At 55.6% G+C, this 19,723-nt stretch overlaps 1 protein-coding gene across 4 annotated transcripts in view; it reads right to left on the bottom strand.

Moving 5' to 3' along the window:
* Positions 1 to 590: 590 nt before the first annotated feature.
* Positions 591 to 19,723, bottom strand: part of FBXW4 (F-box and WD repeat domain containing 4) — a 79,534-nt gene continuing 60,401 nt past the window's right edge. For 2 of the 4 annotated variants that reach the window (XM_045802927.2, XM_045802928.2), the window contains exons 6-9: positions 13,333 to 13,398; positions 2,105 to 2,245; positions 1,565 to 1,706; positions 591 to 1,327 (exon numbers count right to left, since the gene is read on the bottom strand). In XM_045802927.2, the coding sequence (XP_045658883.2) occupies positions 1,208 to 1,327; positions 1,565 to 1,706; positions 2,105 to 2,245; positions 13,333 to 13,398 (469 nt within the window). In that variant the 3' untranslated portion in view covers positions 591 to 1,207. Of the gene's footprint in view, positions 1,328 to 1,564; positions 1,707 to 2,104; positions 2,246 to 2,895; positions 11,697 to 13,332; positions 13,399 to 19,723 lie in introns of those variants that run through there. The other 2 variants (XM_087862765.1, XM_087862764.1) reach the window with 2 other exon arrangements.

Below are 19,723 nucleotides of genomic sequence, written 5' to 3'. Positions count from 1 at the left end.
GGTGCTGATGAGGACACTCCCTTCTATCCTCAGGGACCTTCAACATCAAGCCTTTCACATAAAGGGAAGCATGGGTCTCCGGTGGAGCATAGCTGGGGGAGCCCAAGCCTAGTGCTGGACGGGCATCTTCCCTGGCCTGTGTGCATAAATTCAGAGGGACACTAGGCTGGCAGAGACCCTGGGCTGTCTAAGCTTGCAGAGGGGCTCGGATGAGCTCTGTACGGTGAGGGGAGGTAAAGTAGTAAAGGAGTAGTTTTTGAAATACAGAAACCTTGGAAACAGCCCAGGATATTAAGACATTGTGGGTGTAAAGGCAGAAGGAGGGACGTATTGTTGCCAGGAGGGCGCGTGTGTTAGAGTGGGGTGAAGTGGAGGTATTGCAGATGGGGAGTAGCTTAGCTCCCCAACAGCACAGAGCCCTTCCATGGTCCCCTATCCCTACCCCACCACTGGGGCAGAAGGGGTGAGTGGTAATGAGAGGTTTGGTCTTTGGTCTTACTCTTTCCCCAACGTGCCCATCCTCGAGTTTGAATATGTCGTTCCCCCTTTTAGGGCCTCCCAGGACTCCCTAGCCAGAGAGGAACCAGGTCTGTGAACAATCAAGCTTTATTTTTACAAAAATGAACATTGTAGCCTGTCTTAGCAGCTCGCCTGAGATTGGACTGGCTCAGGACTCACTCAAAACTGCTGGGTTCCCTTTGTCCTTCCTCAATTTCAAAGCCAGACCAGGCCACAGTGCCCCAGGAATGAGCCCCGAGAGCTTGGTCCAGGGTGGGGACTGACTGAGGAGGTAGGGGCCAGAGCAGAGGATTGGCAGCCTCACCCCTCCTTCCAAGGAAGGGGCATAAAGGGACCGACTGGGACAGCTGGCGCCCCTCACCTCACTCTAAGCTATCATGACTCTAAGAAGGGTCAAGGTGCAGGGCAGGCCTGTCCAGACCAGATCCTTGCTCTGGCCAACAGGGAAGCAAGGCCCGGCCAGGTTCAGCCGTTCTCTCAAAGCAGCAGATCCCTTCTCTCCAACTAGTTCCTGGGAGGTACCCCCAAATTCCCGGGAGTCAGCAGCCTTTACCTGATGGTGCCCAAGCACTGTGGTCACAGGTCTAGGAGCACAGGCACAGCGGGGGAGGAGGTATCCCTGCACCCTCCAGGCAGGAGAGGTCCCTGAGTAGCTGGCTTCCCTGGCCCACGGGCCGGGGTGGCCCTGTCATGGGCTCTGAAAGTCCAGGACGTGGAGGTTGTAGGACAGCGCCGCGTACAGGTGCTTGGTGGTGAAGCGCAGGCAGTACACGGGACTGCTGAGCGGGGTCGAGGTCAGCGGGAAGGCCTGCAACCAAGGGAGGGACGGGAGATGCTGGGCTCTCCTCCCTGGCAGGACAGGAGAAGCAAGGCCCGAGTGGGAGAGGGAGAGAGCCCTGACCTAAGGGTCCCAGGCCCAGTGCAGGGGGCCAGGTCCCATGCACACTCCCCCCTCCCCCACCTTCTCCAGGCACCCCCACTCCCAGATACAGCCCCTAAGGAAGGAGTCGTGGCATCTCGGAGGTGAGGTGTGCGGCGCGCTTACGTGTAGGCAGGCCCTTTGACGCCGGTCCCACAGCCGCACCACCCCATAGTAGGAGGAACCAGTAGCCAGCAGGTGGTTCCCGTCGGTCTGCAAGCAGTACAGGGTGCTGTCGTGGGGCTCCTCCCACTCCATGACACACTTCCTGTCCAGGAGACAGAAGCTGATCACTACACTTAAGGGGGGAGAGCCGCTTCTGTAAGGGGCTCTTTCTTGCCAGTGCCCGAACCCCAGGCCGGATGAGGCCTTCATTTGTGCTTCACACGGCTGGCTATGCGTCACAGGACTTAGGCAGCAGGGCAGAAAGGCAAAATGCTGAGGGACAGGACCCTGACGACTCCTGGGGCTCTTAATCAGCACCTGGTGGCTATGGTCTCCCAGGCTTTGGGACCAGGGCTGCCAAGCGGGGAGTCTCAGCTTGATCCGACCTTGCTGGCTGCCGCTCCTAGCCTCCACCTGGAGGGCCCGTGCCTTCTGGGGGTGCACCAGGAGGGACGGAGGGAGGGCCGGGACTGCTGCCCACCTCCTGCCTAGCACACTCACCGGACACTGGCTCGGAGGTCCCAGTAGCGAACGTAGGTGTCATAGCCACAGGACAAGAGTGTGGAAGGGGACTCATACATGACATCCAACACCCCAGCCCCTGGGGGGAAGTCACTTCCCAGGTGTGTCATTAGCTGCCCACTGGGGAGAGAACAGAGGATGAGAGGCTGTCCCACCTTGGCCCCCACACCAGCTTGTAGCCTAACGGCCTCAGTCCCTGGGGAAATGCAGGTCTCCCTCCTGAGTGAAAATCAGGCTTCCTTAGGAAGGGGCCAAGGGAAGAAATGGCCCAGGACGCCTACCCTGTCACCCCAGTCCCAGTGCCTGCCCCTCCCCCAGCTAAAGGCCTCTGTCAGCCCAGCAGCCCCAGCATCACACCTGCTCGCCGCCTGGCTGCTGTTCCTCTGTTCCTCGGGGAGGAAGAATGGGCCTTGCGGACGGGCCAGCCCCCTCCCATGCGTGCGCACACACACTTGGTTACTTTATACTTCTTGATCCTGCGGGTCATGCCGTTCTGAGCTGCCTGAGCCCCATGCCTTAATTCCTGCCTGTAATCTGGGGCTCAAACCTCATTGGGATAAAGACCACACAAAGGGAGAAGGGGAGTCCCAGGAGATGTTAAAACAAGTAAACACCTTTGTGTCTGGGGAGAGAAATCGCTGAGAAAGCAGCTTAGCAGGCTGGTCCCTGGTGTTCTTGGCCCGGCTGGCCCCCAGCCCGGGGCTAGCACGCCTGTGTGATCACAGCCCCTGGCCTGCTGGGCTCCAGCGTGCTCCCCCACCCTCACCCCTCCCAGTGGCCGAGAGCAGATTACTGAGAAGAACAATTTCTTTGTGACTGTGTAATTCCCTCCGTGACCGCGGCAGTGGGCAGACCCCTCGCCCTGATGCCAGACCCCTAGCAACCACGTAGGGGGGCCTTCTGGCCCTAGCAACTACCCCTCAACATCAAGTGCACCCGCTAATCCCTGTGGCTAGGGAACGGGGAGAAGCAGGGAGTTTCTGCAGAATTACTGGGGGGGATGAAGAGGGGCACCCTCCAGACCTGATCCCACACTTTCACCCAAGAGATGCTGGGCTCTCCTCCCTAGCAGAACAAGAGAAGCAAGGCCATGAACACTTCCCAGGGACACCCAGGTAAGAGGCCGCGGTGACGGCGGCGGGAGGGAGGACTCCGTGATCTCACACGTAGTGCTCACCACAGGGCTGAGGCAGAGGCTGTGAGCCACAAGTGTGAAAGCAGACTGCAGCCCCAGGCCTTCCAGCTCGCACCAACTCTGACCCTCAACCTCCCTTCTCCCCAGTGTAGCCACCATCTTCCCCAGAAGCTGAAGGAACAGAGGCAACGGCTTGGGGTTCCCTTCCACCTTTCCCCTTGAGCCCTGGGCAATGAGGTGACCCCCCCCACACACACCAAGGGACACTGTTGCGGTCGGTGGGAGGTCAGGTCCTAAGTCAGCACCCCTGCCCCCAGCCTCCTTGAGGAGGTGTTCCTCTTTCTCTGAGGTAGAAGGTAAGCCTCTGTGGTGGGGGACCCTGAGGGATCAGGCAGAAGGCCACTACCCCCAGATCAGCATCTCCTAGTGATCGCTGACCTTGGCTCCTAGGAAGGGCCTGCCTTCGCAGAGGGGCCACCAGCCGTGACTGACCCATACCAGGCAGGCCAGAGTCCCCATAGGAGTCCGTCCCCTACCCCCACCTCTCTTTTATAGGTACTTCTGGACATTTGTGCACACCCGGTAGGGGCTGTTTGGCTCCAGTTCTCCCTCCTTCCAGATTTGGGGGCCCTGCCCCTTCCATTAGTGAGGCCTTCAGGAATGACTGAGGAGCTCTCCCCTTTAATCTGCAGAAGTAATTTCATGTTTGTTTGAAACAGAAGATGAAAGGCAGTGGGGGCTGGGGGCGTGAAGCCCAGCATGGCTCTACCTGCCTACCCCTGGTCCCAGGGTTTAGAGGGAAAGACAGCTGGGCACCCGTGGGCTGGACAGGGGCAGTGGTGTCAGGACTGGCAGCATCAGGGCCAATACCCAGACCAAGTTGCCACCCTGGGCCCCCGCCCAGTATCTAAGCCACCCCTGGAAAGGGTCATGCCAGCGTCTGCGATAAGAAACAGAACCCTGCCCACTGGGGGAAATCGGAGGGCCAGAGTGAGCACCAGCCCCCCGAGGCCAGCACAAGTCCCGGAGCCCCTTGTCCACTGGCCCAGCCTGGGCCAAGACAGAAGAGTTTCTTTCTGCTGCTGCCCGGTGCTCGGATTCTCTGAAACGGCCACACACACTTCAAATGGGCCAATAAAAAGATACAATTTCTTTTGCCTCTGGGCCTGGGACCCTCAAGACTGCTGTGCAGTGGCTGGGAGGTGAAGCCCAGAGCGTCTGTGGACACCCCGGCTCCGGGAAACGGCACGGCCCAGCCCTGCCACGGGAGCCCTGCTGGGGCTTTGATTTGGGAAAACAAACAGAGATGGCACCGTGGGCCCTTCATGGCCCCCACCCCGAGACCAATTTAACTAGAAAACTCTAGCTCAACAGCTCTGGGGAAGAGAGCAAGATCAGCCCGACAATAGCCCCAAACTTTGGGGGAAAGGGGGACAAAACAAGCTGTCTCCTCAGCCCCTCCTCTTGGGCTCCTTTTCTTCCTGCAAGTGTGTTCTTGTAAAAACGATTAGATTGCAATTTGTATAACATAGTGACCCCCAAATTCAGACGTTTCACCCCTTTTCTCTGGAAAGAATGTCAAGAATGCTTCTCGGCCTCCCACTGTGGGGGGTGGGAGGGGGGTGCAGAGCCTTGGCTGTCGCACAACTTGTGTGGGAACAGGACTGCCCCTCAGAGTCCCGGGCCAAGACAGGAGCAAGGGCCGGCTCTGTCACTACAGAGGCCCAGACAAAAAGTCCATTCCCTTACAACTTCTGCACACAAAGACGGGGCCTCCAGGAGCCGCTGGGGGGGGGGGGCGCCTCCACACCCCAGCCTCTCCTGAACCTGACTCCAGCAATTCTCTTTCCACCCAGGGAAAGAGAAAGACAGATGGGGCCACCCCTGTGAGCCTGAGGAACGAGAGGAGGCCCGGCTTGCAGTGCGCTCTGGGAGGCCCCAGAGTACCTGGGCAGGAAGAACAAGCAGAGGGCGGCCTCATCCCAGGGGCCTTGAGGGGGCGAGCAGGTGAGGGAACCGGGGCTCCCACCCTGCGGCACAGCAAGTCCAGCTCAAGGGAAGAGGGAGCCTAGGGAGGAGCTTCCTGACAGGGAGAAGGAAATCTAGTGAGACACGGACCCCTCCATCACCATCTTTAGAGGTCATCTAGGCACAGCTAACTGGAGGTGTTGGCCCTGAAGACCCAGATGTCCCAGTTGGGAGGGCCCCTCCCTCTCCTGGTCTGGGCCCTGCTGAGCTGGAAGTGGGTGCCCACCCTCCCCGAGGCCGCTCATCCCAGCCTCCACCTGCCTCCCTGACCGGCCTGCTTGTGCTCCCAGTACAAGCCACAGCCACAGAAAGTCCTCCTATGCTACGAGCGCCGAGCCAGGAGAAGCCAGATTCCCGTCCCCCTCCCAGCCTGCATCTAAACGGCCTGTGGCCCCCACACCATTTTACAGCCACTGTTAACACACGGGGTTCCTGAGGGTGTTCCCTGGGGATCCTAGAGGTTCTCCTTCCTCCGCCTGGCATGCGTCACCCTGAGACGCAACAGTAAGCTTTCAGGGGAGGGCAAGGATGGAAGAGTGACACACAGTTCACCTTCCCGCAGCCCGCCTCCCAGGCACAGAGGGCCTGAAGATGCAAGCTGGCCCAGACACGGCCACTCAGAGGACTGGAGGTTTTTCCTCCTTCCCATCCCTCTCCTTCCTGCTCTTCCTTCCTTTGAGCACCAGTCATTAAGTGAGCACCTTCTGTACACAAGGCAGTGTGCTTTAGCGAACTACTGGGAGACGTCAGGGATGACTGAAGGAGCTCTCCCTGCCCTCCAGGAGTTTTTAGTCCAGGGAGGGAGTCTGTCATGTATCCAACTAACAATACAAGGGGTGGCCGGATGGATCCCAGGAGAGAAATGAAAGTCTTACGTAAGAGGACAGATAAAACATTTCGGCCTGTGGGCATGGAGTGGTTCTCCAGGGAGTGACAGAAGTGAGACAGGCAATGACAGGAGCAGGGGGATGGCCCTGGTGAAGGACCCGCCCCTGCAGAGGGGCAGAGCCGGGGTGCCGGCACCATGTCTGCACCGGGCAGGCACTCGGGTCTGGCCGGGATCTGGCTTTCCGACCATGACAGCCCTCGGGTGCAGGAACTCTGGGAGGGGCCGGGAGTCACCAGGCTTCTCAGCCGGGAGGACCTGGCCTTGTCCAGCCCTCTGGTGGGGAGGGTGGGAATTAAGGAGGCATGTTAGGCCCCAAATGTAACACCAGAGTGGTGGAGACAAGGAGAAGCCCATGGAAGCTTCGCCTGCCTCAGCCCCATCCGGCGAGCGGGAAGGGCCCTGCACGAGCCCACAGCCTCTCCCCTGCATGTGTGTGTGCGTGCACGGCCCTCCGCGCCTGCCCGCGCACACGTGTTCAGACACAATGGCTCAAAGGCCAGGCAGCCGGGCAGCCCACTTTGTACTGCTAACAAGGGGCCCGTAATTACAGGAAGGGGCAGCCGGGCAGATAAAAGGATACAAAATTTCAACATCTGTTGCCATAAAGGGATAAGGAGAAGTGAAACGCAAAGTATCAGTTTGGTGTCAGCAGGCAGAGAGCCAATTTCAAAGAGTTCAGGGGGACAGAGGGGACAAGAAAGAAAAAGGAAAGGGGGGAGAAAGAAAGAAAGAAATTACAGGGTTCCTTAAAGAGTTAAAGAAAAAACAAAATGAAAAAAATCTGTCAGTAATACTTTCAAAGGAGAAGGCAGGTACTTTAAAGAAGGCAGCTCCCCAATCAGCCCGACCGAGGGCCGGGCCGCCCGGGGCGGAGGCGGAGGCGCAGGCCGAGACGAAGCCACACTGGGCCCAGCGCTCGGGTCGCCGCTTCCTTCTGTAGAAAGGGCTGCAGCCAGGCACCTCACCTTTCTGAAGGCCGCTAGATGCTCTGATAATGCATCTGCTGTGCTCACCCGGGGGTCCCAAGAGACGTTCCTGGCCCGTGGTGGCCGACGAGGCGGCCCTGTGAGTGCTTCAGCCCTGGGGGCTGGGATCAGGGACGGCTTTGTGGTGGAGGTGCTGTGTGCACCGGAGAGTAATAAGCAGGATCGAGGGGGGAAACCAGGCACAGAGGGCAGCTAGAGCAGAGGCTCAGAGGGGAAAATAGAGGGCACCTGTCAGAATGTGTGAGAAGCCTGTCTGCCCCAACTCTGGTGAGAAAGAGAAGATAGGGCTTTAGGATAGAAATGTAAGAGTAATGGGAAACGGGGATGACCTTGGCTGGAAGGGGAGATGAGGGGATGTGTGCAGGGCCCACACATAATCGCACGCATACGACTTGAAGTGCCAATCCTCTAGGAGTAGCCAGGTCACCTAAGCCCACCCCATCCCCTTCCCCAGGCTGGCTTAGGGCTGTGGTGGTACCCACTAGGATCCCTGCAGGTCCGGGATCACAGCCTCTCCATCCTGCTGCCCACCTGCACCAATGCTAAATCCGGCTCAAATGCCCTTGGCAGAAATGTAGAACGCATGGTGCGAGCAAGCTGGGAGGAGGGCTGTATATGATGTCAGGCCAGTCCGACCTCCCAGGCCTTTCAGCAGCTGGAAGGTACACCCCACACAGACAGCACCCTCCCTGGGACCTAGCTGAGGTTCCTGCTCAAATGCACACAGAGGACAGAAGATGGGCCTGGATTCCTTCAGACCCCAGGCTCAGGAATGGGACGGCTTCAGCCCAGTTCCTTGGGGTCTGATGGGACCATGGGGCCTAGCAAGGGATGCTTCAGTGGCTGCTGGCACTATCTGTCAGGATGGAGCTCTTGCGGGCCTGCAACTGGACCTAAAGACCATCTACCCTTGGAAGCAGGAACACTCTGGCACCTCCAGGTTGGTTAAAGGACTCTCTCTTTCTCTCTGCCTGGTTTAGACACGTTAGAAATGCCCCGTCCTTGGGCCCCGCCCATGGTTTCCAACTCCAGGGGAAAGAAAGGCAGAAAAGGAAGAAGAGAGAGAGAGACAGCCAAGCTCTTGCCATCTAGGTAATGGCTGTATGCCCACAGCTGCCCTCTGACCTGCGTACTCAGCCACCATCTCCCCGTCCCTAGCTTGCAGGGGGAGCAGAGTCTCCAGGGCTCTTGATGGAACAAAGGGCTGAGGGAGCCATGCATGGTGACTTTGAAGGGGTCCCCAGACATGGAGAGAAGTACCCTAAGCGGCCTGCCAGCGGGTCCCGGAGAGACAGCAGGGTGAAGACAAGCCCAGCAGGGCCCCTACACCCCCCCCCAGGTGTGTCCCAGCCCCCACCGTCATCCTGAGGGCGGCCCCAGAGGGGTGATGCTCTGAGGAAAACTGCCCCTCCAGCACTCCTTCCCCCCAAGTCACAGCACACACATAAAAGAGAAAATCCCGGAGCTCCTCAGGTTTCAGCAGTGACAGGTTAAAAGCAAGGAATCCACCCAGCCCCGCACAGTGCCCCGCCACCAAGTCCTGCCGGCGGTGCTGCTCCACCTTCCAGATTGGCCTGTCAGTCAGGCTTTGGCATTATTGAAAGATCAAACTCTGTCCTGCCTGTTCATTACCTTAATCCTATTTTCTACATGGCTTTATTATCTGCTTGGGCTTCTCTGGGAAAGACAGCTACAGACAGTCTCCCTGTCCATCCGCTTCCTCCCACCAAAAGCAGATGCCTCCAGCCGGCCATCTTCCCTTCGAGCCCTGCCCCACTCAGGCCTCCAAGCTTCCCTGGCAACAGGACAGATATTTCAACGAGGCCTGGCTCCTCTCGGTGGTGAAAAGGCGGGTCTGAGGGTCAGAGAGAAGGCCACACCACGTGCTGCCCGGGGCAGCCCTGCCATGGGCCATCCAAAGGGTGCAGGAGCGGCTTCTCATCCGGGTTCTTTCTGGATTCTGGAAAGACCCAGTGTTTGGGGTTTAGGAGGACTAAGGATTTCATAAGCGAGTGCTATTCAAGGAGTTGGCGCCTTATAACTACATGACCATAAATCTGTGCCCAGGAGTACCCCCACTGAGGACACCACAGGCAGAAGAGGCCCTCCAAGATGACTCGACCTCAGAGATAAAAGTGGGCCATGGTGGTACACCCCCCACCCCGGCTCATTCGCCATCCTGAGCGCAGGCCAGGGAGGATGCCAGGCACAAGGGCCAGCCACGTGACTGAGACTGACTTTCAGCAGCAACATCTGTCTTGTGGCCTACAGCCTCATGTACCGCCCGGAGCCTTCTCTATGCCATGAGGTCAGCAGGACCACTCTGCCTCTAGTGGTCACAAGGCCACAGGTATTTGGAGAATTAAAAAGCTGAGCCTCTGCAAACTCTCAGCTCCTAATGTGGAAGGCAGCTGCAGGTGAGGAAGGAGAGAATTAAGGGGACAGGTACGTATGGGCACTTTTTGAAAATAATGTGTTTTTCATACTAGTTCTGTTAAGCAGAGATAATTAAATCTCATTTACAAATGTGGAAGCCGAGGCCTCCCCTCGTTTACAAATGTGGAAGCCAAGGCCCAGACAGGCCCCCTTATCACAGAGCCAATCAGCAGTAGAGTCCGTTCTAGAACCCAAGTCTGTCCGACCACCAGCCTGTGCTCCCTCTGTAGCCCCTCACAGCCTCCCCAGCACACACCAGAGGAGCGGTTCCTTCTGCCTCCACCCCATGCAGAAGCAAGAAGTTGCCAGTGGCAGGAGTTTGGCACGGCAAGCCATGGGAACAACGTTCGCAGACTGCAAGCACTCCACATCCCAGAGGCTACAGAACAAACGAAGCCTTGGAAGTTTCAGCTGTGCTGGCAACAGTATGATGTGACCATCGGCTACATAACAAAAGCAGAAGTCTAGAATAAGGAAGATGGTAGCACCTGCCACTCAGCAGCTCACACCTGGTGTGTTCACTACTCAGTTGTGAACATCCCATTTCAAAAGGGTGTAACCAGAGAAACTGGAGACACTTCCAGGTGAGAATGGTCCTAGAACAAGTAGGAGACCAACGCCGCAGGTCACCCACCCAGCTCTTCCTCGCTTTCTTTCTTGCTGAACCAAATCTGATTCTGTGCTCACCCACCTTCCCCACTGCCAGTATGCACGTGGGCGACGCTGGGCTCTTCCCCAGGCCCAGAAGGTCAATCTGGACTCCTCATTCCATTTCCCTTGCCACAGTTTGGTTTGGGGTGAGTACTAGAACACACTTTCGGCTCACTAAATATAAGAAGTCTGCTTGGGGGCTCCTCTAAAAGATCTCCCCATCTTAAAAAGAGACCCCAGGCAGGGACATGTCCTCTTCCTTCCTTCTTCCCTTTGGGTATTGCCTTATAGGTTGGTAGAGCTTTTGTGAACAAGCCTGAGGTTCCGGAAAGGCAAAACCCACTTTGAGGTGGCAGGGCAGAAAGCTGAGAAAATGGGCTCTCAGGCCGAACCCATCGACCCTGGAAGCAGCGAACCACCCGACTCCTGGACAGACTCCTTCCATTCAAGATAATAATAATCCCCTTACTATTTGAGCCACCTTGAATTAGCTTCTCATTACTTACAGCCAAAAGCACCCTAACTGATGTTCATAAGCAACAACTGAAGGTCCTCAGACTTCTGGCCTGATAAAGAGAAGACGCTGGAGGAGCAGGGGTAAAGTTTTCAGATATTTAAAGGCCTGTCTTCAGAGGCAAAATTCAAGTTGCTTCTTATCTAGGACCACAGCTCCTGGAAGCAGATCAACCCCTGATGACCGACAGGCAGACCTTTCAGAGCTATCCAAAGATGTAATGTGGCATCTGGGGAAGTTGGGAGTTTCCTATCCCTGTGGTTGGATGACCACCAAGAGAATGTTGTAGAGAAAACCATACTTAATGACATCTCATGTGTTTAAAAAAAAAAAAAATCTTTTGGAGGGGCGCCTGGGGGGGCTCAGTCGGTTGAGCATCTGCCTTCAGTCCTAGGATCGGGTCCTGGGATCGAGTTGGCATTGGGCTCCCTGCTCAGCAGGGAGGCAGCTTCTCCCTCTGCACCTCCCTCTGCTCGTGCGCACTCTAATAAAAAAAATCTTAAAAAAAATATTTTGGGGGCGCCTGGGTGGCTCAGTCGTTAAGCATCTGCCTTTGGCTCAGGACGTGATCCCAGCGTTAAGGGATCGAGCCCCTCATCAGGCTCCTCCACCGGGAGCCTGCTTCTTCCTCTCCCACTCCCCCACTCCCCCTGCTTGTGTTTCCTCTCTTGCTGGCTGTCTCTCTCTCTGTCAAATAAATAAATAAATAAATAAATCTTAAAAAAAAAAATCTTTTGGAAAGACTGACAATACAACAGATTTTTCAGGGAAACAAGATATGGGTGATACTTTCCTGGGGAGACGGAGAGAAAAGGGGCCACGCTCGAGCAGCAGAGGCAGGAGGCGGGCAGAGCGCACCCTCACCGGTACTGTAGATCATGGCACCGCGAACCACAACGTGGGGGTCTGGGGCTCGGGGAAGACTTCTCAGACTTGATGCCAAGAGCACAAAAAGAAAAAGTCAATAATTTGGACGTCATCAAAATTTAAAATTTTGGTCCTTTATCCTGTCAAGAGGATAAAAAGACAGCTCCAGACTTAAAGGTACAGGCAAACCCCATGTCTGACAAAGGCCTCAGATCTGGAACATGCAAAGAACTCTCAAATCTCAACAGGGAAAAAGCAAACTATTCAATGAGAAAATGGGCAAAAGACCTGAGCAGGGATTTCACCAAAGAGAATGTGCGGAAGGCAAATAAGCACACGAGAGGTTCGTCATCATTAGCTATTAAGGAAATTCCAATTAAAGCCACGAGACATCGCACCTGTGAGAACAGCTAAGCTAAGAAACGACAGTTCCCAAAGCTGCTGAGGATGTGAGGGAACTAGATCTCCCCTACATCGGGGCTGGAGTATAATTGGTACAGATATTCAAATAGTTTGGGGCATTAATCCCAGAAAAATGAAACCCTAGGTCCACATGAAAGCTCATACACAAATGTTCCTAGCAGCCGAATTTGCAACAGTCAAAAACTGAAAATAACCCAGATGCCCTGCAGTGGGGGGTGCTGCTTGCTGGGAGCGCGCTGTGATGCATCCCCGCGGGGGACTGCCACCCAGCAACCTCAGGTAAAGCCCACTCCGTGCACCGACCGCAGTGCCCTCACGGGAATTACAGCGGGGGGAGCACATCTCAGCTGGTGACATACGTTATTCCACTTATGTAATACTTTCAAACGGACACAGTTACAGAGACGGAGAACACCAAAGTGGCTGCCAGATGTTAGGGACGAGAGGGAGTATAGGAAATGGGAGGTGGACGGGGCAAAGGGGCAGGTGAGGGTCCCAACAGTTCCATATCCTAACTGTGCTAATGGTAATGTGAATCTACACGTGGGATAAAGTCACACGGAACTACACACACACACACACACACACACACACACAGAAATCACTACAATCTGAATAAAGGTCTGTGGATTATACCAATGTCGACTTCCTGGTTCTGATTTATATATTATCCTATATATTATCTAATGTTACAAATGCACCTTGCTGTCCTATTTTTGGAACTTACGAATCTATAATGATTTCAAAATAAAAAGCTAAAAAAACAAAAACTCAACAGAATGGTAGATAATCCGACGGGAATGCGTCAAGTCTGCCAAGGCAGAGAACTGTGAGTAAAACCTGGATGTATTTTAACTGTTCTGTATTATTCTTTTTATGGATCTGTAGGTCACTTCCAAAATTTATTTTAGGATAGATGGGATTTTACGTAGCCACGTAATCAGGCGCTCCCCTTTGAGAAAAAGTAGCCCAAATCCAAATTGTTGTTATCCTAATACCTAAGTGAAATTATTTACCTATTATAAATTCCTCCCAACAGTTTCCTCAAGCTCACTCTAACGAGGCCAGGAGAGACAGCACACCTTGGCGGTGGTCAGTGGGTCGTGGGCCGGGCTGGGTACTTCCCAGCCTCCTCCTGGACCACCTGGTGGCCAACGGAAGCCGGAGGCCTGGGCAGGTCTGGCCTAAAGGTCTTTGCTTTGCCTCCCCAGCTGCTCCAGCCCCACCCCCTCCAGCCCCACCCCCACGGGAAGCCAGGGTGGTTCAGAAATCTCTTACCTGTTGAGGTCCCAGATTCTTAAGGGTGAGAAGTGCCCACAACAAGCCGTCCCTGTCACAAAAGAGCTGCCAAACAAAAGGAGAGCAGAGTCAGGGCGGGCTTGTCAGAACTTGTGGTGGAAAGGGCAACACAATGGCAAGTGCAGTGCTTGTTCTCTGGGGATCATGGTGCGGAGACAGGATGAGAGGAGGGGTTGGGGGGGGGGCATCGGAGAAGCTGCGGGAAGACAGCTGGGAGCACAGGGAGGTCTGCAACCCCCCAGGGGCCCCACAGGTGTAAGGACAGTGGAACTCGCTACTCAGAAGGGTCCCACCAGAAAACCCCATCTCTGGATGTACAACCCTCAGGCCAAGGGAGGGCAGGCCCGTGAGGCTGCACGAAACAGCTCCCCGGTAACAGGCTGCAGGGTGCGGGAAGAAGATGCCCTGGTCCGACGTCAGGTGGTTGGGGGGCAGTGCTGACGGTGTTAAGAACTAGGTAACGTGCAAGCACAGAGCAGGCGTAATGGCACCGAACTGAGCAGAGGGAACCATCCGAGGCCAGTAATTCCAGGAAAAGGCGAGCTGGGCGGTGTGCTGGTACGAGGGCGGGAGGCGAGAGTGGCAAGCGCCAGGCGGCCGCCACTACCCTCAAGCGGGACGGCAGGCAGAGTTCAGAACGCAGCAACGTGCCCTACTTCCCCAGAGTAACTCTTAAATCCCTACAAAGTCCAGCACAAGCCATCTGCAGGTCCATGTGTAGGTGGAGGCACAGAGCCGGTGGGCAAGCTCTACGCCGTGAGCCAGGCTGGCTGGAGCGCCAGGACCGCACTGGGGACCGAGGTGCCAGACCACACCTTTGCCGAGGACCTGCTGGGTGGGGAGGGAGGCCTGCGGGAACCCTAGCTAGAACACCTAACCTGGAGCAAGACAGTTGAAAGCAGTGGCATCACTCAGGAGCCCTGGGGCAGGGAAGAGCACTGTCCCTACAGGTCGGGTGCTGGGGTGAGAGGGGCTAGACACACTAACGACACGTTGGCAGTGTCGGGCAGCAGCCATCCGCCCTGGCCCTGCCCACCACCTGTGGCTCTCTGGTCCTAAGCAGGTCAGTGGGCAGAGAGATTTCTGTAGCAAGGGCTCTGAAAAAGCCATCGGCTTCGGCGGGGGAGGGAGGGGGCAGACAGAGGTGGCCTGCCAGCTGCCGATGGGGGAGAGGTCAGGGCAGGCACTGGCCAAGCTGCTGACTGACAATCAAAATTGCGGGGCCGGTGTCTGCTTTTCAACCCCAGACTGATAAAAAGGCCACATGAGCTACTCTGGGGCTTCCCATGCCCCAAGCCAGACTTCCCCTAGGGACACGCTCCATTCTCCCAGCTTCCTCCCGACCCACAGGAGGGCCAGCAACCACTCCACTAGAATGGCGTGCCAACACAGCCTCTGTGTCATGCCCCAAGTGACTCCCAGGCTGGAGAGCAGCCACCGGACACTGAAGCCCCAAACTGCAAAGCCAGGAGATGTTGTCCTTACCTCCCACCTCTCGACATTTTTCTCTTGAGGGTAATCCATTAATAACTGGTAAAGCCAATTACCTTGGGTTAGAAACATAATAGCCACTTGGAAAGCATTCGAGCGGGCAATTGGGCCCTTCAGACTTCTGAGGAGTGCAGCCAGGTGAGGGGCGCCAGCACAGGTGTGCAGACGTCTCCTACGGAGGCCTGTAGCAGGCCACTGACTGACCACAGGTCCAAGTTAGTGACAAGGGAAGCGGAGATGAGGGGGAAGGCACGAAGCTGCCACTCCCAACACCCCAGAAGGCTGGGGTGGGGCCGCAAGCACCTTCTCCTGGGACCCCCGTCCTTCTCTATTCCTGCCCACCCGCCCCCGCCCCCAGGCCTGTCCATCTGCCACCAGCAGGAGTGCCTCTCACCTTCACACCACACAAAAGCCTTTTGTGATTGCCAGGACACAGCACCCAGAAACGTTTCTTTCCAAAAGCCGCCCTCTTGCCTTGCCCAACCCTGTGGTGCAGGGAGGAAGAGAAGGAAGGAAAGTAGAGAGCCACCCCCCGCCCCCGGCACGTAGAGGGACCTGAGGCATATAATCAAATTTAACACTCGGTACAAGCCCTGTAAGCAACAGTCAAGCAGCTTTGGAGCCAGGTCCTGCTGGGGACACACACGGGGGGACTCACACCCAAACCATGGGGACTGCTAGGACTCTAGGGGTGAAGCTGGCTGCAGACAAGCACTGCCAACCTCACACTATTCCTGCCTGCCTGCGGCCACTCTTGCTCCCCACCTCACCCTCCAATTCCCATGGACTTCAGGAGGCATCAGGCAAAAGCCACAGATCAGCCACATTCAGGGTCAGAGGACGATAAGGGTATGCCCACGAGCAGTCTTGCCCGAGTGCAGCAGACACACGGAGCCCAGGAGAAGATGGGATTCGCAGTCCTGGGATGCCCGAAGAGTGCCTCACACCACACGGTAAGTTCACCCAAGAGATGCTATGATTCCCACCGTACAGGAAGGGAAAATGAAGTGCCAGCCAAGCTCCCAGGAAGTTTCATGAACTCCTTCTGCACACTCGCTCCCCTCCCCAGAGCCGCACTGGATAAGGTGCTCCCAGCCCTAGGAGCAGGCGGGGTGGGATGTGCGCACCTCAGGCGGCCTCCTGCCCCCACGAGCTCAGCCTCCACCACGCCGTCTCACCTGCACGGAGTGCCGTCCTATTCCACAGGCCGCAGCCCACCCTCTTCTGCCAGCAGGTCGTCCACGTCCTCCCCGCGCTGGACCCTGTGCCCCACGTGCCAAAGGCTCCCAACAAATGCTCAGAGTCGCCCAAAATGGACACACGCATCCCCTTTCAATGGCGTTTCCCAAGGGACTACTCTGGGAGTCTAAGCCATTAGAAGGTCTTTGCTATAATCTCAACTTAGAGTCTGAAGTTACAGAAAAAGCCAGCTCTCCTCAGAAAGGAAAGAGGATTCAAATGGCTTTTGCCCTCAGTCCCATGTCGCGTTCTCAGGGGTGTCTTAGGGATAGCGACAGCAAACCTGTGCTGAAGCAGAAGCTGCTGGCTCCCCAGGGGACTTGCCCAGCCTTCCTCCAAGTCCCTACCACGCTTTATCTTGCTCTCAGGGGACACATGGTATTTTTGGGGTTATCTCCCCATCTTCCCTTTGAGATCACAGACCATCCGGTGATTCCTGGGTCCTCTGGTGCTCAGCCCAGTGCCTGGCCTAGAAGAAGTACTTGATACGAGTCTGTGGAACTGGACCAAAAGGGCCCTCTGGAGCTCACAGCCGACAAGGACAGGGAAGCAAGACATAAGCTGTGAAGGGGGTCCCTCTGCTTCCTCACACAACCCCCACATCACCAGACTCAGACCTGAAGGACACATGCCACAGTCTCCTACATCGTTGGGGCAGTGAAATCCCTCATAAGCACCACGACGAGATTATAGATGAGAAGTACCATCAATACCGACACATTAATGTCGAAACACGCATGTTCTTGTACGAGTGCACACACTCTTTCAGCATGAGGGTCTAAAAGTCATTCTGATTCTGGGGCACCTGGGTGGCTCAGTCTGTTCGGCTCAGGTCATGATCTCAGGGTCCTGGGATCAAGCCCTGCGTTGGGCTCCCTGCTCAGTGAGGGAGTCTACTTCTCCTTCTCCTCTGCCTCTCCCCACTCATGCTCTCAATCTCTCTCTCGCTCTCTCAAATAAATAAAATCTTAAATCAGTGAAAGTCATTCTGATTCTATAAAATCTGTCTTCAGATGAGAAAGCCCCTATCAGAAGCTAGGCTCCTCCCATGTCCCATCTTGCCCCAGACCTTCCACATTCCCAACCTACCTTCCTGGCCCCCTGCACCTAGCTCAAGCAAACCTGGCATCACAGAGATTATCCTCAGGCCCAAGAAGACGACGCAGGAGCCCCCACATCAGAGAGAGACCCCAGGAGCATTAGGGGTTCTGGTACTCAAAGGAATGGAAAACGAGAATCAGAAGAGGAAGGGACGAAGGGAAATTACTCAGGCATGAGCAGGCTGGAAAGAAGGTAGGCTCTTGCTGCCTCTGCTTTGCTTTAGGCCCTCTTAATGACATCCATCATTTGTTGAGCACTTACTATGCTCTGAGAAAGGGTTTCAAAAACTTCCTCCCATCTAAGCCTCATAACCCGGTGCAGGAGGTGCCACCTGCCCCATTTTACAGGCCAGAAAACTGAGGCCCGGGGAGGAAGTGCAACGTGCTCCCATTGGGGAGCCACGAGCAGGGCTGGAATCTGAGCCCAGCCCCGGCCCGCTGCCTTCTCTCCCTGGCACCTCGTACGCTGCCTGACACAGACTGAGAACTCACGCACTTGTCGATGAACAAATGGACGACTGAACAAATGGCTCCACGTGGAAGAAGAAAGGGGCGACTGCGTGGCTCGGAGGCGGCAGCAGAGTGGCGTGCTTCGCAGCTGTGCCCTGTGGCTGGCCCGGAGCCACCCAGCTGGCCCAGGCCCCGGCCGCCTCTGAGCCGTGGCTGACACACTTTGGCAAGGGAGGCCACCAGAGCTGTCACATCATTCACCAACATGCCCATCAAGTGTATTCAGTTCTCTTCAACCCGCATTGGCATTTTAATTACTGTTGGGTAAACTAATTTGTACAAATGAAGGCCGGGCTGCCTAATAGAATATGCAAGCTCTCTGACCTCTGACAGGCACTGACACGAGATACAAAGGCCGCCGAGGAAGGCTTTTTATCTGAGCCTTATTACTCTCTATTACTCCAATTAGTCAGGCTCCAGTGCTCCTAATTGGAGGAAAAATTGCAATTAAATCAATTTTTGATGGGCTGCAAGTGGGCTCCCGAACCGCCCTGCTTGTGAAACACTGATATTATAGCGGCAAAGGTCACGGGCCCCATCGGCACCTGGGGGCCCCCCGAGTTCCCGTGGCCCCCTCCAAAAATGCCTCAAGGAAACTCCAGCCCCTCTGTCGGCGCGGCTGGCAAGGGTGGGCAGGAGGGAGTCATTAGAACATGTCAGGTCTCATTGCTGCGGCCATCTGCTAACCTGCGCCACTGACATCATTACGGCGGCTCAGTCCCCAAGCAGGAATGCAGCTCGAAGGTCACACAAACTGGCTGGGCCAGGGCAGCCGGGAGCAGGAGTGCAGTGACAGCACCGTGAGGGAGGGCCGGGGAGTAGGAACAGGAGGGCAAGGGAAGTCAGGAAGGGGAGAGGGGAGAGGAGAGAGACACAGGCCGGGGCCAGTGAAAGTGTAAGGCCGCCAGCTCCCCAGATCCAGCCAACGGGGTACCCCAGGCCACCCAAGGGGAAGGGAAATGTATGTGTCTGGAAAGGAAAAAAAGAGAGAGAGAGAAAGAAATCTTCTCTCTCCAGTAAACATCCCACATTGCAGTTGGGGAGACATGCTCCTGAATTGCTGTACACGGACCAGAAGGCTGAGAGGCACATCAGCGATGGGGCAGGAGTACACGGGGGGGGGGGGCTGCCAACCACAGGAGCACCTGCCTGGAAGGGCTGGGGGTGTGTGTGCCCAGAATTAAGGCTGTAGGACCAGGGAGGGGACGTAAATACAACTGCGTTCCTCAAACTAAAGGATAATGAGACCAAGAGGCCTGTCTGAAGCTTGAATGAGTCAAGTTTAAGGCAAATAAAAAGAAGGTCCATTTTACATTATCTCAAAGATGTGGCAGAGCCAGAAAATATCAATCCAAAAATTTACCCACCTTAATGGATGACTGAACCAAAATGGATTAACAGAGAAAGGAGGCCTTCCATCTACTTAATGGAATATTACACAATCATTTAAAACGATGCTCCCAGAGTACAGGCAAGATGCTTATGATACTATTATAAGAAAAAAAAGTAGAGGACAAACAGCCTTAATACAACTGTTTTTTTTAAAGCCTGTGCATAGAAAAGGAAAGAGTAGAAAAAAACATGCTAAGATGCTCAGTGATTATGTTTGGGCAATAGAGTAATTAGCAATTCTTTCTTTTAACTTTTATTTTCCAAATGAGCAGGCACTACTTTTTAAAGGGAAAAACGTATTTATGCCTTGTAAGGGAAAACACAACGTGACTGGACACTCCTGTCTCCTGTCCGTGGCCAAGAGCAGGTAGACCCAATAGTGAGCTTCCTGCTAGAGTAGGTGTTGGCAACAGCGGCCCTGGCACAACTTGGACTGAAGCTTTGGGACTGACCAGTAGCCCAAGGTTAGTCAGGAAGCCCAGATCAGAAATTAGGGGCTCCGTTGGCCTCTTTCTCCCAACTAGGCACGCTACCCATTAGCAAGCAAGAGCAACTCCTGACTCCAACAGCTGGCAGAGGCCTCTAACACCCGCTCAGTCACCCCCCCTCCCCCCGCCCAAGCCTCTCTAGACGCGGCA

Source organism: Ursus americanus, chromosome 6 (assembly GCF_024610735.1).
Source record: "Ursus americanus isolate L20-20 chromosome 6, mUrsAme1.1.p, whole genome shotgun sequence".
NCBI classification, from domain to species: domain Eukaryota; kingdom Metazoa; phylum Chordata; class Mammalia; order Carnivora; family Ursidae; genus Ursus; species Ursus americanus.
This window is presented reverse-complemented; position numbering and strand designations above follow the sequence as displayed.